Below are 19020 nucleotides of genomic sequence, written 5' to 3' on the forward strand. Positions count from 1 at the left end.
GCTGGCGGAGACGAGCGGTGACGGCGGCAGCGGTGACGGCGAGAAGGCGCTGGCCGACGTGCAGCTCGCGATGCTGGTCGAGGGCAGCCTGGGCAACTGCCCCAAGTACCTCAACCGGCGCGCCGTGGGGTTGAGGTCCGGGGGCACGCGGAGCATGGCGCGCACGGCCGACTCGCCCGGGTGCCAGGCGGCGGCGTGCTCGTCCAGGACGGACATCCCGTCGTTATTGTGCTGTGATAAGGAGGGGGAGAAAGATGAAGAGAAGGAGGCGAAGTCCGGGGAGATGTGCGGGGTAAGGAAGAGGAGCCGGGTGTCGAGGGTGTGGTTGTGGGATGGTGCCGAGGATGATGATGATATCGTTGGTGAGATCAAGAGGAGGAATATCAGGAATATCAGGTAGGTGTATTGGGCAAGCAATTGTCTCGTGAGAGACGGTGAGAATGGCATGCCCAGCTAGATATATATCCAGCTTTCTTTCCCCTTGACTGAGTGCTTGAGTGTCACGTAGCGCGCTCACTCGTCATTCCATCCATCCGTGATGATATTTGTCGTCTTGCCTGTTAACTATGACTTTTCGTCAAGGTCAAAAGGCGAAAATCGGTGATATGCCGGTAGCCATGATCAATAGCCTACCCGTTGCAACAAATTACCGTCGAGTTTGCACGAGAGTACTCGGCGCTTCGAGTCCAGGCAAATCCCGATGCGCTCTGCTGAATAATCACGAAATTGCAAATAAAATTACAAAAGGGCGCATGAACCCAGATTCCAAATGGAAGAAACAGACTTGGTCCCGAGACTCGAGCATCTTGGTGGACTATCTCGACACACGCTTGTTGTTGGCGCATCTCGAACAAACTTTCCCAAAGGGTACAAGTCCGGTAAGCTTCCTTAGTAATGTGGACGAGCGGGGGCCGGCTGGCGATTCGTAATGGATGGCGCCCACCAGCTACGCCATAACACCACCCATTCTGTTCCTTGCCATCTTCCTTCTCTCTCACAGTGCCTGTCCAAGGAACGTCACAAGAAGATGCCAAAGGGTGGAAGTAGTTGTTTGGTATCATCGCGGAAAATCATGATATTGTGAAAAAGTTAATGCTGCATGTATACGCCCCTTCAAATAGAGGCGTGTGTGTCGTGGGTGAACAAGAAAAGAAAGAATGCCTGGATATCCATCCCCTCTGCTTCTTTTTCCAGAAGTCATCCATCTGGCTCTTTACACAAAAGCCGTTTCCAATCCAGGTTTGCTCCATCCACCTCCCCTCGCCAAATGTCGCTGAGCCAGAGATCACCGCCAGGCATATGCCAGATGATGAGAATGCATGAAGGGCAGACGTAATTCCTCCGCCCTGCCAACCATTGACAAAATATCATTAAGTCGAATTATGATGCAAGAACCGCAGCTCTCTATCGTATCGTCCCGTTTACCGTGTCTATCCTTAGTACCGTCCAGGGCCCCTCTGCGACTCGATATCCGTGTTCCAGCCGCTTCCAAAACCCGGCCTCGAGGGCGCGGGGCCTCGTTGGCTGCTTGGCGAGGGCATGTCGTTGAAGCTGTTGAATGAGCCGTTTGACGGCTGTTGTTGGTGGACGGGAGCTGTCATATTCCTCTGGGGGTACTGTTGGCCAGGTCCACGCGGTCCCGGCATGGGGCCGGTTGCGCTCCGGACGGGATACGGGGCGCCATTGGCCGGGCCGTATCCCCGAGGCGAGGTCGGTCCTGAACGGTACGATCCCATCGACGGCGCGGGGCTAGCACGGCCGGTCGAAGAGTAATCGTCCTGGTTGAAGCGGATGCTCGAGCCGGACAGGTTGGACGAGTGGTTCGCAAACGGGGGTCGCGAGTATCCGCCAGGCCCACCAGCCGGTGACCGCATGGGCTGGGGCATGGATGGCATGGGAGGCATTGTATCTGACGAGTAGGTAGCCGGGCTTGCGGTGTAGCCGGCACCAAAGCCGGATCCGTTGGTATTGTTCCGGCTTAGCTGAGAGGGAGGCGCGCCAAAACTGCGGTTAGAGGCAGCCGTGCCAGTGCGGGTTGGAGGTGGGAGAGCACCGAGGTCTGGGATGGCGGGGATCGAAGGAGCCGGGGATGCGCGTCCCGAACCGAATTCGGCGGCATGCCCCAGAAGCGGAGCCCTCGAGGAGAAGCTGGAAGCAGTCGAGGCCATGGTTCCGCTGCGGCTCGGCGCCGGGCGCTTCTGGTCCATCGAGCCCAGTTCGAAGCTCGCAGCCGAGACCAGAGGGGGTGCGGATTGGCCAGACAGTGAGTTCATGGTGTCGTTGCGCGAAAGTGTGGGCATCTGCGGTAGGCTGTCCACGCTGACATTGGGAATGGTGGCCTTGAGCTCCATGGGCGGGAGCTCTCCTGCCTTCTTGGCGGCCTTGAGTTCGGCCTTTTGCCGCTTCCGCTCCTCCTCGGCGATGGCCTTGTTGACCTTGGCCGAGACGATGGTCATGAGACGCTTGTTAATCTTGCGAGAGCAGAAGCCAGTCAGACCTCCATCCTCGCGAGGAATGTAACCCCATAGGAAGAAAATGAAGAAGAGAACGGCGAGCAGCAGTGAGAGAGCCGAGAAAACCCAGATGACCAGAGTGAAGCACATACCGGACAGGATCAGAGCCTGCCGGTAGTCCTGCTCTGCAAGCGCCCTGATCTTGTCGAAGAAGTCAAGAAGCGTTCCCTCGAAGGTCTCACCGTGTGCAGAGATCTTAGCATTGTACACGGAGAGGAGTGTCAGGGCGTTGACTGCCTGTCGGGGACCCGAGCATATGACTACACGGACCCACGACTGGAAGCTGAAGTAGGTGAACAGCGCGACGTATTCGGCTCCCTTCTTGCTCTTAGTCAATTCGGCAAAGACCAGAAAGCGCTTCCATCCCCTGCCCTTGCCCATCCGGATACTCTCGAGTCGGACTGCGAGGTTGTCCAGGTAGCACTCGGCGACGCTGCCGCGCCGCATGACCCGCTGCGCACGGATGTGCTCATACACCAGGTTCACGACCGACAGAATGATACAGATCGAGAAGATCCATTTCGAAACAGTACGCGGGATCAGCTGGGTAGGGTCGATCTCAGATGACCATCTGTCGAAGACCAACAAGTTGATGGCAGTGAAGGTATCGACAGCGTAGACGGCGATGGAGATGAGGAGCATGAAATAGAGGTACCCGTAGGCGAATGGCGTAAAGCAAGATGTGGACTTGAAGTCATTGATGCTCTACACCACGACGCACACAAACACACAACGATTAGCAAGCCGCATCTCGAATTGGACATCCATGTGGGATCAACAGTGCCTTACAATGTAGTCCCACTTCTGTTCGGGGCGAACTTCTTCGTTCTTCCGTGAGTGGCTCAGGAAACCCATGACGATGACTGAACGCAGCGAGCTGCTTCAAAAGGAACCGGCCTAATAGATGGAGAATGTAAAGTTGAAAACAAAAAAAGGAAGGACAGCCGTGGACGCAGTCGCACGGTCTGATTAGAAGGCGTCCCTAGAATCAAATTGGACTGAAATGAGTGTCGGCGGTCAAGGTCGACCGGTCGTTCCCCTTGGGTATCGTGTCGCTGTTCGAGATACCGGTATCGCTGAAAGACGTGAAAGAACCGGTCCCGCCGTCCGCACAGTCGTTCCTCGCCTGCGAAGTTAGTCGACTGTGCTGTTGTCGACGAAGGAACGAAGTCGCGCAGAGACGACGACGACGATGGTATATGGGGCAAGCGCCGGTCCGGTGCAGGGTAGAGAAGGGAAAGACGTCAACCAGGGAACGCAACAAATTGTTGTTGTTGAGGGCCGCCCCCCCCCTTGTGCCTCGAGGCAGAGCGAGCGTAGGGATGCGAAACACGGCGAGACGTGTTGGTCTTCCTTCAGACTGTGGGCGACATTTCCGTGGGAACAGCTCTTCTTGGCGGATCAACGCATAGCTTCTCCTCTGGAGAATGGGCCGACAGTGGACAGGGTGCGAGCCTGGTTCAGGCCCAAGCGAACTACCAACTTGGTCGGTAGAGTGCTGAGATGCTGGATGCAGCGCCGGAGAGAGTGACGGAAAGCAATGAGGGACGCAGGAGGGCCAGGCAGACGAGACGCAAGGCGATGATTGACGGGGTGCCGAGGAGCTGGTGTTTGATCGCCGAGCAGTATACGCAGGGGATGGGGTATCAGAAATGAGGGAGGGATGAGACAAGGCGCCGTGCGTGCCTTGCTGGTCGGGGCTTTTTTTCGCAAACAATAAGAGAGAGTGGGCGACAATAGCAAGCAAGTCGAGTCAATTGACGGATGGCTGAATGGATGATGAATGAGTGGACTTCAGCAAACCGCTGAGGAATGGATGGATGTCTTGTTCAGATGGACATCAGACGACGAGGATGGAGAGAGAGAGAGGCCTCTTTGTCCGGCCGGCCCTTTGTTGGAATGAATGAATGGCGAGAGGGGAAAGGGGAAGGACACCCAACACTGACACCACCTCCCCCGATTCGCATAAAGAAGCGGCAGCACACGCACGCAGTGAGCACGGAGGATCAGGACAATCTCTCCTAAAGCTTGACTTGGGGCCGAGTCGAGGTCCAAGCCGGGGCAGGATTCGAAGGCGATTGGGCAGAATGGCAGAGCTGTCAGGGGTCCTGTCCAGGGGGTTTTGGTGGAGCTGGGGGTCCAATGTGGCCTAACGCGTGCTTAAGCCAGGGCGCCGCTAGCCGCTTTATCCGCTGTGGGGGGGGGCCGGAGGGGTTGGGGAAGTGCCAACCAGTGGCCGGCCGTGCCTTGTTGGGTCTTGTGTGCTGCCTTGTCGAGCTTGTGAGACCTGGGCCGAGCCTGGCGAATCTGGATCCCCCACTGGCCACTGGGATGCAGGAACATGGGCGCTAAGCTCTTTCCGACGTCCTGAGACAGCGCCGCCAGCCGTCAATTGGTGCACAGCGGGCAGCGCTTTATCTTTGAAACACTGGACCAACGGCGATGCGCTCTCCGGGAGTCCTCACTTCTCTGTACGAAACAAGCAAGTGATGGTCAGATTACCTAGACTAATAGGTAGTTCAAGTTGACAGGCTGCTAGCAGAAGCACTTGACTAGTTATCTATCAAAGCCATTCGGTTTTACAAGTAGGTAGTGGGAAAGCCCTTCCGAGTCCTAGAGCACAGACATGCAGTGGTAGCATTGAGGTATCGCCTGGTGAGTAAGTAAGCATCACCAGTTAACAGGTTGCTGACCTTGACAGCCGTTTTATCATTCTCTCTAGACAGTCGCTCCAACTGGGTATCCTTCCAAGTTTCCATGCATTCAGTTAAGCGCCCAAGAACCAAGTTGCCTTCCTGCCCATTGACTACCAAGCAGCCGACCCGCGCGCTTCTCTCGACGCCTCCGTCTGCGTCCCACCCAGACCCGAAAGATGACTCCCCGGAAAGACGCCCTCCTCCGCGGGCTCAGTAACCACTCGGAGTCTTGTCGTCTTGCTTTGGCCACGGCCACCAGCCCTCCAGTGGCAGCTCGCCATAGATAGCATTGCACCGCCGATCCGGGTCCATAGCTTCAAACACATAGACCATCTCTCCTCTCCTGTTCCAGGCCTTGCACATGGCGACGTTGGCTGCCGAGAGGTCGTCCATTCTTATCGACGACAGCGTATTCAGCGTCCTCGCGTCGATCTCCAGCCGTGCAGTCCAACTAGGTGTTCCTGGTCCTGTACTCCGAAGGAACCAAATTCTCGAGTAGGTCAGGGGTTCTGTCTGAGAAGGGACCCCTTTAGGTGGCGACACGATGAAGCCTTGTTCTCTTTGAACATTGGCCTCTGCAAAATGCAGGCCATTTCTCATCAGCGCAGGTATGTCGCTGCATTTAAACTCGATGGAACCGAACCAGTCCTGTCCCTCCCAGTCTTGGCAGGGCTGAGGAGATAAACACATCATCAAACTTGGACACAGATTACTGCTCAAGAAACATGCTGCCTCATCCTTGTTCCCTCCGGGTCCAGGGTCCGCTTGGTAGGGCGGTGGAGTCGCGTTGATGCCTCCTTGAGCTTCCATGTCGATGCCGCCGTTATATGTGCTTGAGGAGAACATTATCGAGATGAAGTGTCAGTCGTAGGTTCCTGGGTCTCTCGAGGCTAAAGTGTGCAGTGGCAAGATCCGAACTGGGAGAAAGATAGCAGAATATCAACAGCGAGTCCTTGACAGAGTGGTAGACACTCCCTTATATACCATTCGACGTCGGACAGTGTGTTTACGGGAACCATGGTTCGTCAATTCTAGCTCCTCGCCAGGCAGGAAAAGAGCTCATACGACGCGCAACCGCCCCTCGATGTTTCTAGAACTGCACTATCGACGTGGAAGTACTTCCAGTACCACTCTCTATCAGTTTCCAGAGTCTAACCCCGCGTACTGCTGACGAAAGGAACAAATCTATGCCTCTGATTTATGCCAAACTCCGCTTTCTCGTGATAGCTACCCGAAACCCCCCTCCTTCGTAACTGTACTACCTTATTTCGACCCGCCAAACTCATCCTTAAGGTGCTCTCTCACTACGGCCTTGAGCTCCATGTGCTCAGTCTCTGTCAAGCCAGTGGCACTGCCACGACGAGCCCGTGAGCTGGCTCTGGTCTCCTGCAGGGCCGCGTTGTCATCCTCGCCGTTGAGGTCGACAAACTCGTAGGAGCGGCACTCGGTATTTGACCATCCAGTTCCTGCGTCAACGTTAGCGCGCCTCCTTTGCGCGAAGAATAGGTCGGGACATATTGTTGTTAGATAAACCTACCATTGTTGACATCGAGGCCGTCAAAGTCGTCCGTGAGGAAGTGCAGGAAGCCGCCGTGCGTCACCACGGCGATGTGCCCGTCCTCGCCCGCCTCCCTCGCCAGCCGGCGCAGGAACTGCCGCGCCTTCCGCGCCCGCGCCTGCAGCCGGTCGAACTCGGGGAACCAGGGCGACCCCTCGCTCTTGTCGTTCCACCCCTCCGCGACGCGGCCGAGGTCGACCTTGCCCTCGGCGGCCGGGAACTCGGCGCGCAGCCTGGCCGGCTCGGACCCCGTGTCGCAGGGGAAGAGCGAGACCTCCTGCAGCTCCGGCACGGCGACGACGGGCCTCCCCGCCGCCGAGGCCGGCGCGAAGGACAGCAGGCAGGTGTAGATGGTGCGGCGCATGGGCGAGGCGACGAGGTGCGTGATGCGGTCGTGGTGCGGGAAGCGCCCGCGCAGCGTCTCGCACTGCTGCTTGCCGAGCTCCGTCAGGTCCGGGTCCGGGAGCTGGTGGTTCTCGATGCAGAGGTTGTGGAAGCCCTGCGCGTGGCGGACTAGGTGAAGCGTCGGTGCCATTGTTGGTTCCGTGGGAGAGGGGTTTACGGCCAAGTAAACAAATGACTTGTTAGGAGTGAAATCGGCTCAAGGAGGCCGATGGTTGGTGGTCCGGTGTTGTGAGGTGAGGGTGTCCTAGTCCTGGACTCGGTTCAGATGAGTTATTTCCAGCGGGTTTGAGATGTTTAAAGTCTGAGATACGGGATCGGACAGGTAAATCTCAAATTATTGAGAATGAAAAGGCCGGCTATGTAACGTAGGTTTGTCAAGCAATGCTGTTACGAGATATGAGTTGTCGGAGCTTCTTGAAGGGGTAACCCGCGGTGAGTCATGAGGGCCGCGTTCCTGTACTCAGTCACGATCTCCCAGCTGGTGCAGAAAACTAAGCCTCCCTCTCGGACCTTCTCTCGCTGCAGGGGAAGCCGGCGTCGGACCGGGTCTCCACTGAAATCCAGCTCTTCAGTGGGATCCGGACTCTGATCGGCCTTGGGGCGATCTCCACCTCGCCACGGGATGGATCCGGTCGCGGCGATTGGTCTTGGGGAATACGACGGTAGCGTGTCGGCGCCCACGATGCACCAAATAGACCTCATGTCATTGGAGCAGTGTCAACGTTGTTTCCAACTTGTCTAACAAGCGTAGTATATTAGTGAGCAGGCTAATAACAGAATTACCTCCTCATCCTACCAATAATTCAAAAATAAAATGAACAGATAGCCGGTATCATGTTCAGTAACCATATGCAGAGTCGCATTGTGCTTTCTCTGCATGAACTTCTGTCAACTGCTCTAGCCCTTGCTTAACTACCTACTTAAGTGCCTCAAAGAGTGTAAAGAAGCTCAATATTGACAAGTAATCCACAGCATCGAACGCAAGGTCCTTCATCAGCCCCAATAACACTCCAGTGGTCATCCGCTCAAGCGCTCGCTTCCTCAACATCAGATGCCTCCAAGGCGTCCTCACCACGAATCCCCTCCTCAAGTTCTGCGGGGAACGAATCCACCATTTGCAGTCCCCGCCCCGCGACTCGGTAGCGATGGAATCCCGCCTCTGACCGATTGAACACCGGGTAGACCCTGCTCTTCCGGCCCCCGTCACCGACCGGCAGGGCCGGCACCTTGATCACCTCCACTCCGGGGTTCAAGCCGTGCAGCGCGATGCGCCTCTCCCGCACAAGCGCCAGGATCTTCCTGCCTTCCATGTAAGTCCTTTGCGACTTGTTCCCGACTCGCTTCATGTACTCCATGAGGACCGGCTTGTCGGCGGCGTGCTGCGCCTCGCCGAGCGCGGGATTGGGCTCCAGCCACTCGAGCTGCTGTTCTGCGTACGGGCCCACGAGCTTGAAAAGTCTGGATTTGCGGCGTTCCTCGGCGTTCCCCACGATGTGCACGGGTCTTTGGAGATCGTCTATGGCGATTTGATCCTCGACGACGTTCGGCTTGACCCCTCGCACAAACTGTGGCTCGTTGATTTGTGACTTCAGCATTGTGGTTTTGAAGTTGGGTGTGTTTCCGTAATGAATTGTATGTCTTGGCTTGCGCGGCTGGGCTGTAGCTGTTGTAGCAGTCGAAGACGAGAAGACAGGATGTGCCGCAATATGATGATTGCCCAGACTCTCTCAAATTCCTCCCTTTTTGAGATGAGAAATAAAGTCGGTATGATCAACTCTAGTAATGGTAAGATTACCGAAAGCGGAAATTACTTGATTCTTTATTGGCTTATTCAAATTCACACGGTTATGGATATTCCTTGTTCAAGAACAAAGAGTCTATGGCAGCTCGCAGCTAGTCAGCTTTGGCCTTGAAGCCATGGACAAGTATACAAAGAAGGCTTGCAAACTTTTGTGAATTCAATGTTTGTATTTTGTGAAGAAAGGATTGATGCTTTCGGTAGCCCATTTAATGGCTTGTCGCAAACATGTACAACTGTCATCCTCCCAAAAGCTTGCTGTAGGGTGTAGCTCCTGGAAAGAAGCTTGTTGGGATGGGTGGAATCGGGATGCTGTTTGTCAAAGGAAGCGTCGCGAGATCTGCCGCCATAGTGGGCGCAGACCACCCAGCCCTACAGCAGTTCCCATGTTAGCGAATTCTGCTTTATTCGCAATGAGTCAGTCAAATCATGAACTTACGGTGTGGCACCAACGGTGCTGGTCGATACAGCATACGATGATGCCGCCCCCGGTCTCAAGCACCCACCACTGCCAAAGGCGCTCCCGCATTTGTAGTACTCCCTCGAGCCAGACTCGGTCCAGATGGCAAAGTCGCTGATCGTGATGCCGTGGCACGGTTGTGCGTCCGGACAGATCACGTTGATGGGTCCTCTGCGGGCGCCGTCGGAGCACGAGCCCTTCCAATTTGTGAAGTTGAGGTTCTCGTACTGCACGCCGCTGCCCGGCTGCAGCTTGAGCTGGGTCCAGTGCGCGTCGATGTTGAGGGAGTACGCGTTCTTGTGCCCGATGAAGTTGGTGAAGGCGCAGTCGCGGACGGTGCCTGACCCCCCGTTGGACTTGATCATGAACATCTGGTTGCTGTTGACGGTGTAGACCTTGTCATAGATAATGTTGTAGATGTCTGGTGTTTCTCGAGTCAGGCGATCGGAGATTCTTGAAGTTGGCCCGACAGGGGTTGAGAAGAAATGACTTACCAATACCTGTGCCGAGACTGCCCATGGCGCATCCCCCAGACCAATTGCAGTAAATGTTCTCGATCAACATATGGTTGGCAGTATTCTTGATCGTGACACACTCGTCCCTGTTGGATACCTCGACGTCGTGAATCCATATGTTGGAGCCGGACACGTCGATACCGTCAAGTCCTCCTTCGTTGCCTCCGCGGATGATGGTGTTGTATACCTCGCCATTAGTACACTGCTCGAAGAATAGGTGAAATTGGGGTGCTGTCAAAGCGTAAGCTGATTGCCAGTTTGAAAGCCTCTCTCCGAGGGGATCCTACCATCGACAAGAGCAATGTCATGCAGCGAGAAGTCCTGCGCACGGCTGATCCTTAGGATGCGAGCGCCATATTTGCCAGCTTTGGTCTCATTTAGTCCGCCAGCCTTGTCTAAATCGCAGAATTGATTTGATATACCTCTGTGAACCTCGTAGCCGTTTCCTTGAATGGCTCCCTTCGAAGTGCTGCTGTAGAACTCAAAGTTCTTGGTCTTTTCGATGTATATCATGTTTCCGCTGGACGAACTGCATGAACAGGAAATTAGCAAGTCCAGCAAAAACAAGCTCCGTTGCCACGACGCAAGAACCTACCCAGTCCTGTAGATGATCCCATCTAGCTGGAAAGCCCAGTCCTGTCCACCACTCAGACTGACCCAGGTCGACATACCATAGTCTCCTGGCGGAACGTATACTTTGATTCAACATCAGCCCCTGAACGCAGCTCCCTTGTGCCACACAGTCAAAGTGCAACTCACCCGTCCCTCCGCTCTTGCACGCCGCAAATGCCGACACGATCGCCGGCCCGATGTCCGCCGTCTTGGAAGCCGTGGCGCCGTACTTGGTTACATCGCAGACCTTGGCACGCTTGCTGGCCGTGCTGGTCGTGGGGCCGACCCGGCCGCTCAGCTGGGCCAACACGGTGGGCAGGGCCACTGCCAAGAAACACAACGGGGGACGCATACTTTTCCTTCTTCTCTTCCCCCCGGAGCTTGTTGCGGAGAGAAACGGTTGCTTGGCGATGCTTGGCCCGGCGAGAGACTCGCATCAATGGGGGCCGCCGGGGAATAAAAACGAAAACCCAGACATGTGTCAGACGATGAGCTCAACTACCGGGATCGCTCATCATCGGCTCCGAGGAACCCGGCAATCGGATGATCAGGCCCCGATTTAGAGTAGCGGAATAGGCCTGGGACCTTGCTCAATGCGTACGATGGCCCCTCGCATCGGGGGTCATCTTGGGGCAGTGAGGCGTGGAGATTGCCTGACGACCAGGTTATCTCTGGACGATCCCGGTTGAATGGCCAGCAGCATATTTAGCCATGACGTGACTGTTGCTGAATTTGTCAACCTCAACAGTTCAGCAAGCCATGGGCCATTGTCAATATGAAACAGAAAATAATAAACCCAACTCAGCATCAAGCTAACATAGTAATTCCACGTATGGGATAGGTGACCGAAGTGGAGTTTCCCCACGAGTGGAAGGGACCCTGACCTTTTCACGATACCATTTCGATGCAATGTGAGACAGAAATTCAAGGAAGCGCTTTCTCAATATTGATCTCTGTCGCTGTTAACAAACAGGAAAGTGTAAGGTATCTATGCAACAGATGCAGTCCCAGCCTGGTGGACGAGCCCACCAGATACCGCCGTCCTCCTGCGAAACAAATTGTGCCATGCAGCAGTCACCTGCTCTGCGAGCCTCTGTGGCACCAACAACACATCGAAAAATCCAGCCAGGCGGGCCTATTCTATCTTACGCCCTGGACTAGAGCTCAATCAAGCTCTCCTCGACCACAGGCTGCTGCGGTTTAGGGGCATGCTGGGGTGCTGATGGGAATGCTTCCTGCCCATACGCATTATACCCAGCAGCCTGGCCTTGCTGCCACTGCTGCTGCTGCTGCTGCGGAGCCGGCTGAGCCGGCGCCGGAACCTGTTGATGCTGCGCTGCCGGATGACTCCAGTACGGCGCATGCTGTTGCGGTGGTGCTTGTTGGGCCACCGGAGGTTGCGGCTGGGATGGTTGCGCAGGTAGCGTGGCTGGTGTCTGAAGAGGAGATGGTTGGTAGTGTTGCTGGAAATTTGGATATGGGGACTGAGCAGGCTCAGAGGGGCCCGGGGTAGCTTGAGGAGCTTGGGCTTGTGGTTGATTGAAGTAGAAGTTCGCATTGGGGTCGGCGATGGGAGTCGCCCCCACCGAATCGGGCGCCTGGGGAGCCTGAGCAGGCGCAGAATCCCGCGGGGCGTAACCTGGCTGAGCAGAATATGGCTGTCCTGGAGCGCTCGGTTCCCTCCAGCTGTCACTCCTCTGGGGCTGCTGAGGGTATGCAGAGGGCATGGACACAGATGCTCTCTTATCATAGCCGCCGAACTGCCCTTGCCCCTGAGGTGGGTAAGCCTGCGACGCTGCCCTGGAATAATCAATCTGCTGTTCTCCAGTATAAAAGCTCTCGGCAGGACCGGCAGTGGTAGGCGCAGGTCCCTGCAGGCTCGGGTAGGGGCCAGAAGATTGCCTGGGTGGCGGCAAGTTATAGCCACCCAACGTCTGGTGGCTGTATGCCTTTGACAGCCGTTCCTCCAGCATCCGGTCGTAGTAGCGAACCACCGTTGACAGCTTGGCGTGTAGGTCCAGGAGGGTGTCTGCAAGCGCGTTAGAGCCCGAACTTCGTGTCAATGATCCGTGGAGCAACTCACCATGCTTGCTCATAGTCTCACCGTAGGTGCGAGCAAGTTTCGGCCGTAGAGTTCCAATGCTATCATACAGCTCCTGAATTTGTGGTTCGCGGAGGATGGTGCCGGGTGGTTGAGACTGGAGTCGATCCACCAAGGTAGAAAAGAGATTGATGTTCTCAGCCTCGACAGGAGTTAGTTCGTAGTCATTCTTTGGAAGAACAAATGGTGTCGAGGTCGTGTTGTTCGCGCTGTGCGTCTGTTCCTTCAATGCAGCAGCATGCTTCTTCTTCTGCTCTTCCATGTCGGCGAGAGAAGCGGCAATGGCTGCCTTGAGGTCTTCGTCTTCCTCGTCTGCGGGGTTGGGCGCAGGAGATGACGAGCGGCCATTCACCTTCGCCTGCGTTGGAGTTCGATCACTGCCCGAAGGCTGCGCATACCCCCTTGAATGGCTCTGAACCTCTTCCAAACTCATGGCCAGAGCCTTTTTCAGATCCTCGTCAAAGCTGTCATCGACACGCGCATTTCTAGGCTGCATAGAAGACGAGGTCCGCGATTTGTGGGGATACGTCGGGCTCGAATGCGACTTGTCGTAGCCAGGCGGACCGCTGCCGCGAGAGGACTTGTCGGTGAGCTTCGCATAACATCCATCGTCCACTCGAACAGCCTGCAGGATGCCAAGGTGCGGCAATGGGATCGACTTGCTGGAGCACTGCTGGTCGAAAACATTGCCACAGTTACGGCAGTGATGCTTGCGGTTCGTGAAGGTGAAGGCGGTTCGACATCGCATACATACGTCGGAATCGGTCCACTCGGGAGGCTGGTCAAGGCATGATTAGCTTCGGGAAGATGGACATTAACCTCAGGCAGGGTCTGTAACGTACTGCGCTGCTGTCGATCATGCTGCTGGCGACGCTGACGCGGGGTGGGAACTGATATCCTTCCCGTTGCAGCGTCTTGTAGACCTCGCCGATGTAGTTCAGCTCGTACCGGCCTTCCGTCGCGGCAGCCCAATGCTGTATCAGCTCAAGGATCTTGGATTTCACATCTTGGTTGATCGCGCCAGGGCCCGAGACTTTGAGGAGCGATGTCAGGTTGTCCATGAACTCCCGGGAGGCAATCTCGGTGAGGAAGTGGGATCCGCCATTCTTCACGCAAGTGTCCGTCAGCTAGAAAGGTGTCAGCCGGTGCATCGAAGTAGGTTGATAGTCGGTGGTCTGCAGATGAAGCGTACGTTGAGCGCGGAAAGTTGCGTGTTGGGGTTCTTGTTGCCGATGCGCTTCTTGAGAGAGCGCATCGCCTCCTTGGGCTGGACCGTTTTGGATCTGATGATGTCGGAGATCTCGAGATTCAGAGCTATATCTTCCCTGCAGCGACGAGCCTGGTCAGTATAAAATTCATGGACATCAGCAATGCGCAGCCTTCCAAACGTACAAGCTGCTACTTGTAGCGCGCTCGATCTGCTCGTCGAGAGCCGAGTTGGCCCCGGAGGACCACCAGCCCATCATCCTGCCAGCGACGGGGTTGGGGATGCAGATGACGTTTTGTTTGTGTAGATGTGTCTGTCTCGGACAACAAAGAAGAGCCGGGAGGGCGGCCGAGTAAACAAAATATTTGTTGCCAAGGAGCGAGGATCTCCTGGAAGGTCGAAAAGTACTTGTAGTCTGCAAGCTTGAGTGGGAATGCGCAATGATGTCGCAGAAAGAGTGGTAGGCTGGAGACAGCTTAGTGATGATCCAGGTGTCCTGGCTCAGCCTCTCCCAAGGCAAGGTTAGCTCCAAGGTCGGGTTTGGTGGAGGTCTGGATTGGCTGGAGCCTTGTTCCAGCTTGCGTCAGTGCTGGAGACGCGGCGGTGTTGGCGCACATGCAATTCGCCCCCAGGCGGGGACTACCAGAAGCCCGCCCGAAGCTGGTCCCAGTGTTTGCCTAGAATTGGATCCTCCCCTGTAGCGCAGCCTGTCTTGGGTACTATGCGTGGCCTAATCCACTGACACAATGACGGGGCAGTCCGCCAAAACACACGCCTGTACTTGGCCAGTACTCCATTTTGGAGAAAGACCTGCGGTCAGATGGTCTGCACCAGGCCTTATCGGCAAGGTATTGGCAGTGTACCTTATCGCTCCCCACCCCCGAGCACCACAGCCGGCTGGTGACCAAGTGAGCATTCGCAACCAGCCTTCATCACATCTCTATCTCTTTGTTCGCTTTCGCCTTTCACCTCGACCTCACGTTTGCGGAAAACAAAGCCTCGACCCAAGACCCAGATCTCCTTGCGACAATTGCCAGAGCCTGCTCAAGTACATAATTGTTCGACCCCCGCACGAACAAGTCATGCTCTCGCGCCATGATTTGTGTTCACCGTTGAAACCGCTCATCGCCACCAGTCAAGATGAGCCCGTCCACCACGGCCGTCACAAACACCGCCTTGACTGATGGGCCCAAGGGAACGTTCTCCAATGGCGCACCGGGGCCATTCCATAAAAGGGCCCCTTCAGGGGGCCCCAAGCGTACCCTATTGCACATTGACGACGTGCTCCATGTCGATGTCAAGATGGACAACCTGTCGATCGAGAAGGTCCTCGAGTCCGCCGAGCACAGCATAAAGATGGCCGAGTCTTTGAAGGATTTCGGCCGGCCGGATATGGCTCTAAGAGAATACGTGAAGGCGTCCATCATAACCTTACATGTCATTCCGGCCCATAAAGACTGGCTGCGACTTCGATCCGACAACAAGGGAAAGGCGGCACGGTACAATACTCTCATAGGCCGCATCGACGCCAAAAGTGCCGAGTTTGACCAGGTCAAAGTGGTGATCAAGGAAGATAACAAACGCACTGGGGTTCGGCCATCTTCACAGGATCAGGGACAAGGCGTAGGACCAGCAAATTTCCACTTGGCCAATGGTTCCCACGAGACAGCTCCTCATGCTGCTGGCAGGGCCGCACCCAATTCAAATGGATCCCACAGCCAATCTGTGGACTCGAGTGTTCAGCATATCTCGAGAGATCACGACGAAAGGCCAACATCTCTTCCGAGGCCGAAACCTCGACCTGCCATCCAGCCTAAACCGCAAGCGCTCCACGGAAACAGTATCAGACCGGTCGTCAGCAGTGGAGTCGAGGGTAGCAAGGCTGCCGTGGACTTGAATGAACGCTTCGCCAAACTTCGGAGTGCAAACGGCGCGTTGGGCCAAGAACCTCGGACGCACCAAGCGCGGCCCTCGGGCCCCAGAGGCATGCCGGGTGCCCCGTCGCATATTCCAATGCCACATGCACTGCCAGACATGCCCAAGGTGCCGGAAGCGATATACAGCCCAAGTCCAGCAAGGGGCTCTGTTTCTAGTGATATTGGGCACGCGCCGCTGACAGGAACTCCAAGAGGCATGTACAGCAGGACGAACTCGGTAGTCTCAATTTCCGGCGAAAACAAGACCCCGGGCACCCATGACTACTTCAACGCTACACATACCGGTGGAAGTGGCCATGTACCAGCTCGGAAAGCCAAAGCCGTGATACCGCCCGGTGATGATATCAATGCTCAGGACCTAGTCGACCTGATGCAGGCAGGTACCAGGGACATCAGTATTCTCCTGATCGACGTGAGAGCTCGTGATCAGTACGATGAGGGGCACATCCCTAGCCAGTTTACCATTTGTGTTGAGCGTGATATTTTGCAGCGCGAGAACCCATCTGCTAGTCAGATTGCTGAAAGCATGATACTCGCACCAGAGGCCGAACACAACCTCTTCGATAGGAGGCACGAGTTTGACATGATCGTTTTCTACGACGATGCGTCGGAGAGAATTCAGAAGAGCCCGGAGACGCCTGCAGAGATAGCACTGTCAAGCCTCTGGAACGCTCTCAAATTATATGACTTCACGCAGAGCTCCAGTCCAGAGACAAGGCCTTTGAAGCTGTTGAAGGGCGGCATCGAAGCCTGGATAGATCTCGTCGGGCCCAATTCGTTACAGACAACATCGAGCGTTGGTGCTCGGCAGCTGAAGAGGTCCAGGCCGCTTGGCCCAAGGCCTGGGCCGCGGCGAAATGCCACCAAACCGATTCAGGATGCGGAAGAAGCCAAACGATGGGAGGAAGCCGTTCAGGACCCGGAACAGGCGGGGTTCATACGGACCAAAGACGACTTCCTGCGACGATTCCCACCCGTGTCCGCCCTCCAGGAGTCAATGACATCTCCCGTCAGAGACAACGAGAGTCCCCGCCACTCCTTTGCCTCAGCTCGCCAGCCTAATGCGTATGCGGCCTTGCCTTCACCGCCAACTCGGCCGGCGCCCGCGGTCCCTCGCCAGAACCACAGCGACACGCTCGCCACAGAAGACGAAGACCGCTATGTGTCGATTAAGAGAAGTACGGCTGGCGTGGGCAAGAAGAAGAAGAACAGGATCGGCCTGTACAACCCAGGCAACTGGTGCTACGGCAACAGTTCCTTCCAAGCGCTGTTCAACTCTGGGGCCTTTGCGGACGAGTTGTCGAGCGGGCAGTGGGTCAACAATTGGAGAGTACCGATGAAGGCAGATGAAAAGATAGCGCACCCGCAACTCATGGCCAAGATCATCTCGAGCCTATTCCACTGGATGCAGGAGGGCAAGTTTGAAGCCATCAAGGCTAAGACTCTTATGGTAAGTCTCCCCGAAAGGCTCAGTACCTGTACTCAACTAATCTAGAGTAGGACTATTGCTACCACATAAATTCCAAGGATGGCAATGGCAATCGCAAGGGCCAACACCTCATCTTTGGGGGCACCGCGCAACAAGACGCGCAGGAGTTCATGGCCTTCCTCTTTGCCGAGCTGCACGACGAGACCAACCGCGTCCGCAATCGGACCGGCCATCCTCAACAACCTGATCCCGGCCTCAGCGCCTTGGCAAGCGCTCTCACGTACTGGAGGAGCTGGAAGCAATACAATGACAGCATTATCGACAAGTACTGGCGCTGCCTGGAGGTCGTGACCACGCACTGCACAGTCTGCGGCCACAACAATAGCAACATCACCCCGTCGGACATTGTCTTCACGTCGATCCCCCCGCAGTTCGACGGCGAGGTCAGTCTGTACAACCTGCTGGACGAAGACAATGGGACCGAGCAGCTCGAGGACTACAAATGCGACAAGTGCAGCACGCGAGGCAGCTCTGAGCGCCGGCACAGGTTTGGCCGCCTGCCCGACCGCCTCTGCATCGCCATCAAGCGTTTCGAGATGAACTACTATTCCGACACTGTGATGTCGCGGAAGAAGAACAATACAGTCACCTTCCCCCTGCGCAACTTGGACTTGACGCCCTACACCGTCCAGGCCACCGAGCAGCAGCAGTCTCCCATCCACCCCCACCATCAACACCGCCACCACCACCGCCACCACAGCACGAGCAGCAACGGCACTGCCCCGCTGTCGCTGCCGCTGTCGCCTCCTCCTCCTCCGCCCAAGGCCGGCGCCAGCATCGCGGCGGACCTCGTCGACGACATGCAGCCCTTCACGGCACCCTTCGCCTACGACTGCTACTGCATCATCGTGCACGGCGGCACCCTGACCAGCGGGCACTACCGCGCCTTTGTGCGGGACGAGGCATCCGACGACCCCTCGGCCTGGCACCAGTTCGACGACCACAAGGTCAAGCCCGTCAAGCTCGCCCTCAATGGCCGCAACGAGCCCAACGAGGCGCTCAAGAAGGTCTTCATGGACGAGTATAATGGGTCCAGCGCGTACATGCTGTTCTACAAGCGCCGCTCCCATTGAAGGGGGGGTCGGGGGTTTGTAACCTAGTGAGCTCACAGGGTGTGTCTGCGGCGTCCAGGGATCCTCTTGCTCTGTGAATCTCTCTGAGGTCTTCTGATTTTTTTTAATGAGAGTTCGATTTTTCTCTTTTCTTTTTTTACAAGCATATTACATGAGTATGTGGATCGTCTCGCTCATGGCGCGGAATCTGCAGCGAGACTCATAGCTGAAACGTCCATCTTGTTCTGTCTTCTGCTTCTTGTCGATAACCTATTTTATCACCATCATCATCATCAGCGACTTTGTTCATATTTTTTTTTCTTTTTCTTTTTCACGATTTGGCAGGAGTTTGGACACGGAAGGAAGGGAAGGTACCTTTCTTGTCTAAGGGGGGGGAAGGGCACATGTTCAGGAACGTGGCCATGTCAGCAAAGCACAATAAAACAGTTCACAAAAACCTTGCAATCAATGCCCACGCGTGTTTCAGTAAATCGAGATGAGCCAGGTCCAACCGGAAACAGCGATGTGATGTTCCCAGGGGAGAGAAGAAGAAGAAGCCTGATGTTCATTTACCCAAGTAATCGCTAGTTTAAGCCAGAGTAAGAATGGATTGGGTTCCCAGACAGAACATAGGAAAAGCCAATCATGTTTGGTAGTACTGAACAGTAAGAAATGAA

The 19020-nt window shown here is 55.7% G+C and overlaps 7 protein-coding genes across 7 annotated transcripts; 1 reads left to right on the plus strand and 6 right to left on the minus strand.

Moving 5' to 3' along the window:
* Positions 1-1436: 1436 nt before the first annotated feature.
* On the minus strand, positions 1437-3368 carry E0L32_012022 (uncharacterized protein; the record flags this gene model as incomplete). The annotated part of the gene is made up of 2 exons (XM_031134817.1): positions 1437-3218; positions 3303-3368. The coding sequence occupies 2 exons, from the start codon at positions 3366-3368 to the stop codon at positions 1437-1439; spliced, it is 1848 nt and encodes a 615-aa protein (XP_030999380.1).
* Positions 3369-5419: 2051 nt separating this feature from the next.
* Positions 5420-6055, minus strand: E0L32_012023 (uncharacterized protein; the record flags this gene model as incomplete). Its single annotated transcript, XM_031134818.1, has 1 exon — positions 5420-6055. One exon carries the CDS (start codon positions 6053-6055, stop codon positions 5420-5422), a length of 636 nt encoding a protein of 211 aa, XP_030999381.1.
* Positions 6056-6472: 417 nt separating this feature from the next.
* On the minus strand, positions 6473-7302 carry E0L32_012024 (uncharacterized protein; the record flags this gene model as incomplete). Its single annotated transcript, XM_031134819.1, has 2 exons — positions 6473-6675; positions 6747-7302. 2 exons carry the CDS (start codon positions 7300-7302, stop codon positions 6473-6475), a joined length of 759 nt encoding a protein of 252 aa, XP_030999382.1.
* Positions 7303-8197: 895 nt separating this feature from the next.
* Positions 8198-8767, minus strand: E0L32_012025 (uncharacterized protein; the record flags this gene model as incomplete). Its single annotated transcript, XM_031134820.1, has 1 exon — positions 8198-8767. One exon carries the CDS (start codon positions 8765-8767, stop codon positions 8198-8200), a length of 570 nt encoding a protein of 189 aa, XP_030999383.1.
* Positions 8768-9209: 442 nt separating this feature from the next.
* Positions 9210-10994, minus strand: E0L32_012026 (uncharacterized protein; the record flags this gene model as incomplete). Its single annotated transcript, XM_031134821.1, has 5 exons — positions 9210-9342; positions 9410-9851; positions 9925-10176; positions 10233-10474; positions 10705-10994. 5 exons carry the CDS (start codon positions 10992-10994, stop codon positions 9210-9212), a joined length of 1359 nt encoding a protein of 452 aa, XP_030999384.1.
* Positions 10995-11714: 720 nt separating this feature from the next.
* Positions 11715-14124, minus strand: E0L32_012027 (uncharacterized protein; the record flags this gene model as incomplete). Its single annotated transcript, XM_031134822.1, has 5 exons — positions 11715-12586; positions 12641-13436; positions 13501-13785; positions 13851-13983; positions 14051-14124. The coding sequence occupies 5 exons, from the start codon at positions 14122-14124 to the stop codon at positions 11715-11717; spliced, it is 2160 nt and encodes a 719-aa protein (XP_030999385.1).
* Positions 14125-15005: 881 nt separating this feature from the next.
* E0L32_012028 (uncharacterized protein) lies at positions 15006-18364 on the plus strand (the record flags this gene model as incomplete). The annotated part of the gene is made up of 2 exons (XM_031134823.1): positions 15006-17252; positions 17303-18364. The coding sequence occupies 2 exons, from the start codon at positions 15006-15008 to the stop codon at positions 18362-18364; spliced, it is 3309 nt and encodes a 1102-aa protein (XP_030999386.1).
* Between the last annotated feature and the right edge of the window lie 656 nt (positions 18365-19020).

Source organism: Thyridium curvatum, assembly GCF_004353045.1.
Source record: "Thyridium curvatum strain D216 chromosome Unknown NODE_131_length_62048_cov_80.332860, whole genome shotgun sequence".
Classification (NCBI taxonomy): domain Eukaryota; kingdom Fungi; phylum Ascomycota; class Sordariomycetes; order Thyridiales; family Thyridiaceae; genus Thyridium; species Thyridium curvatum.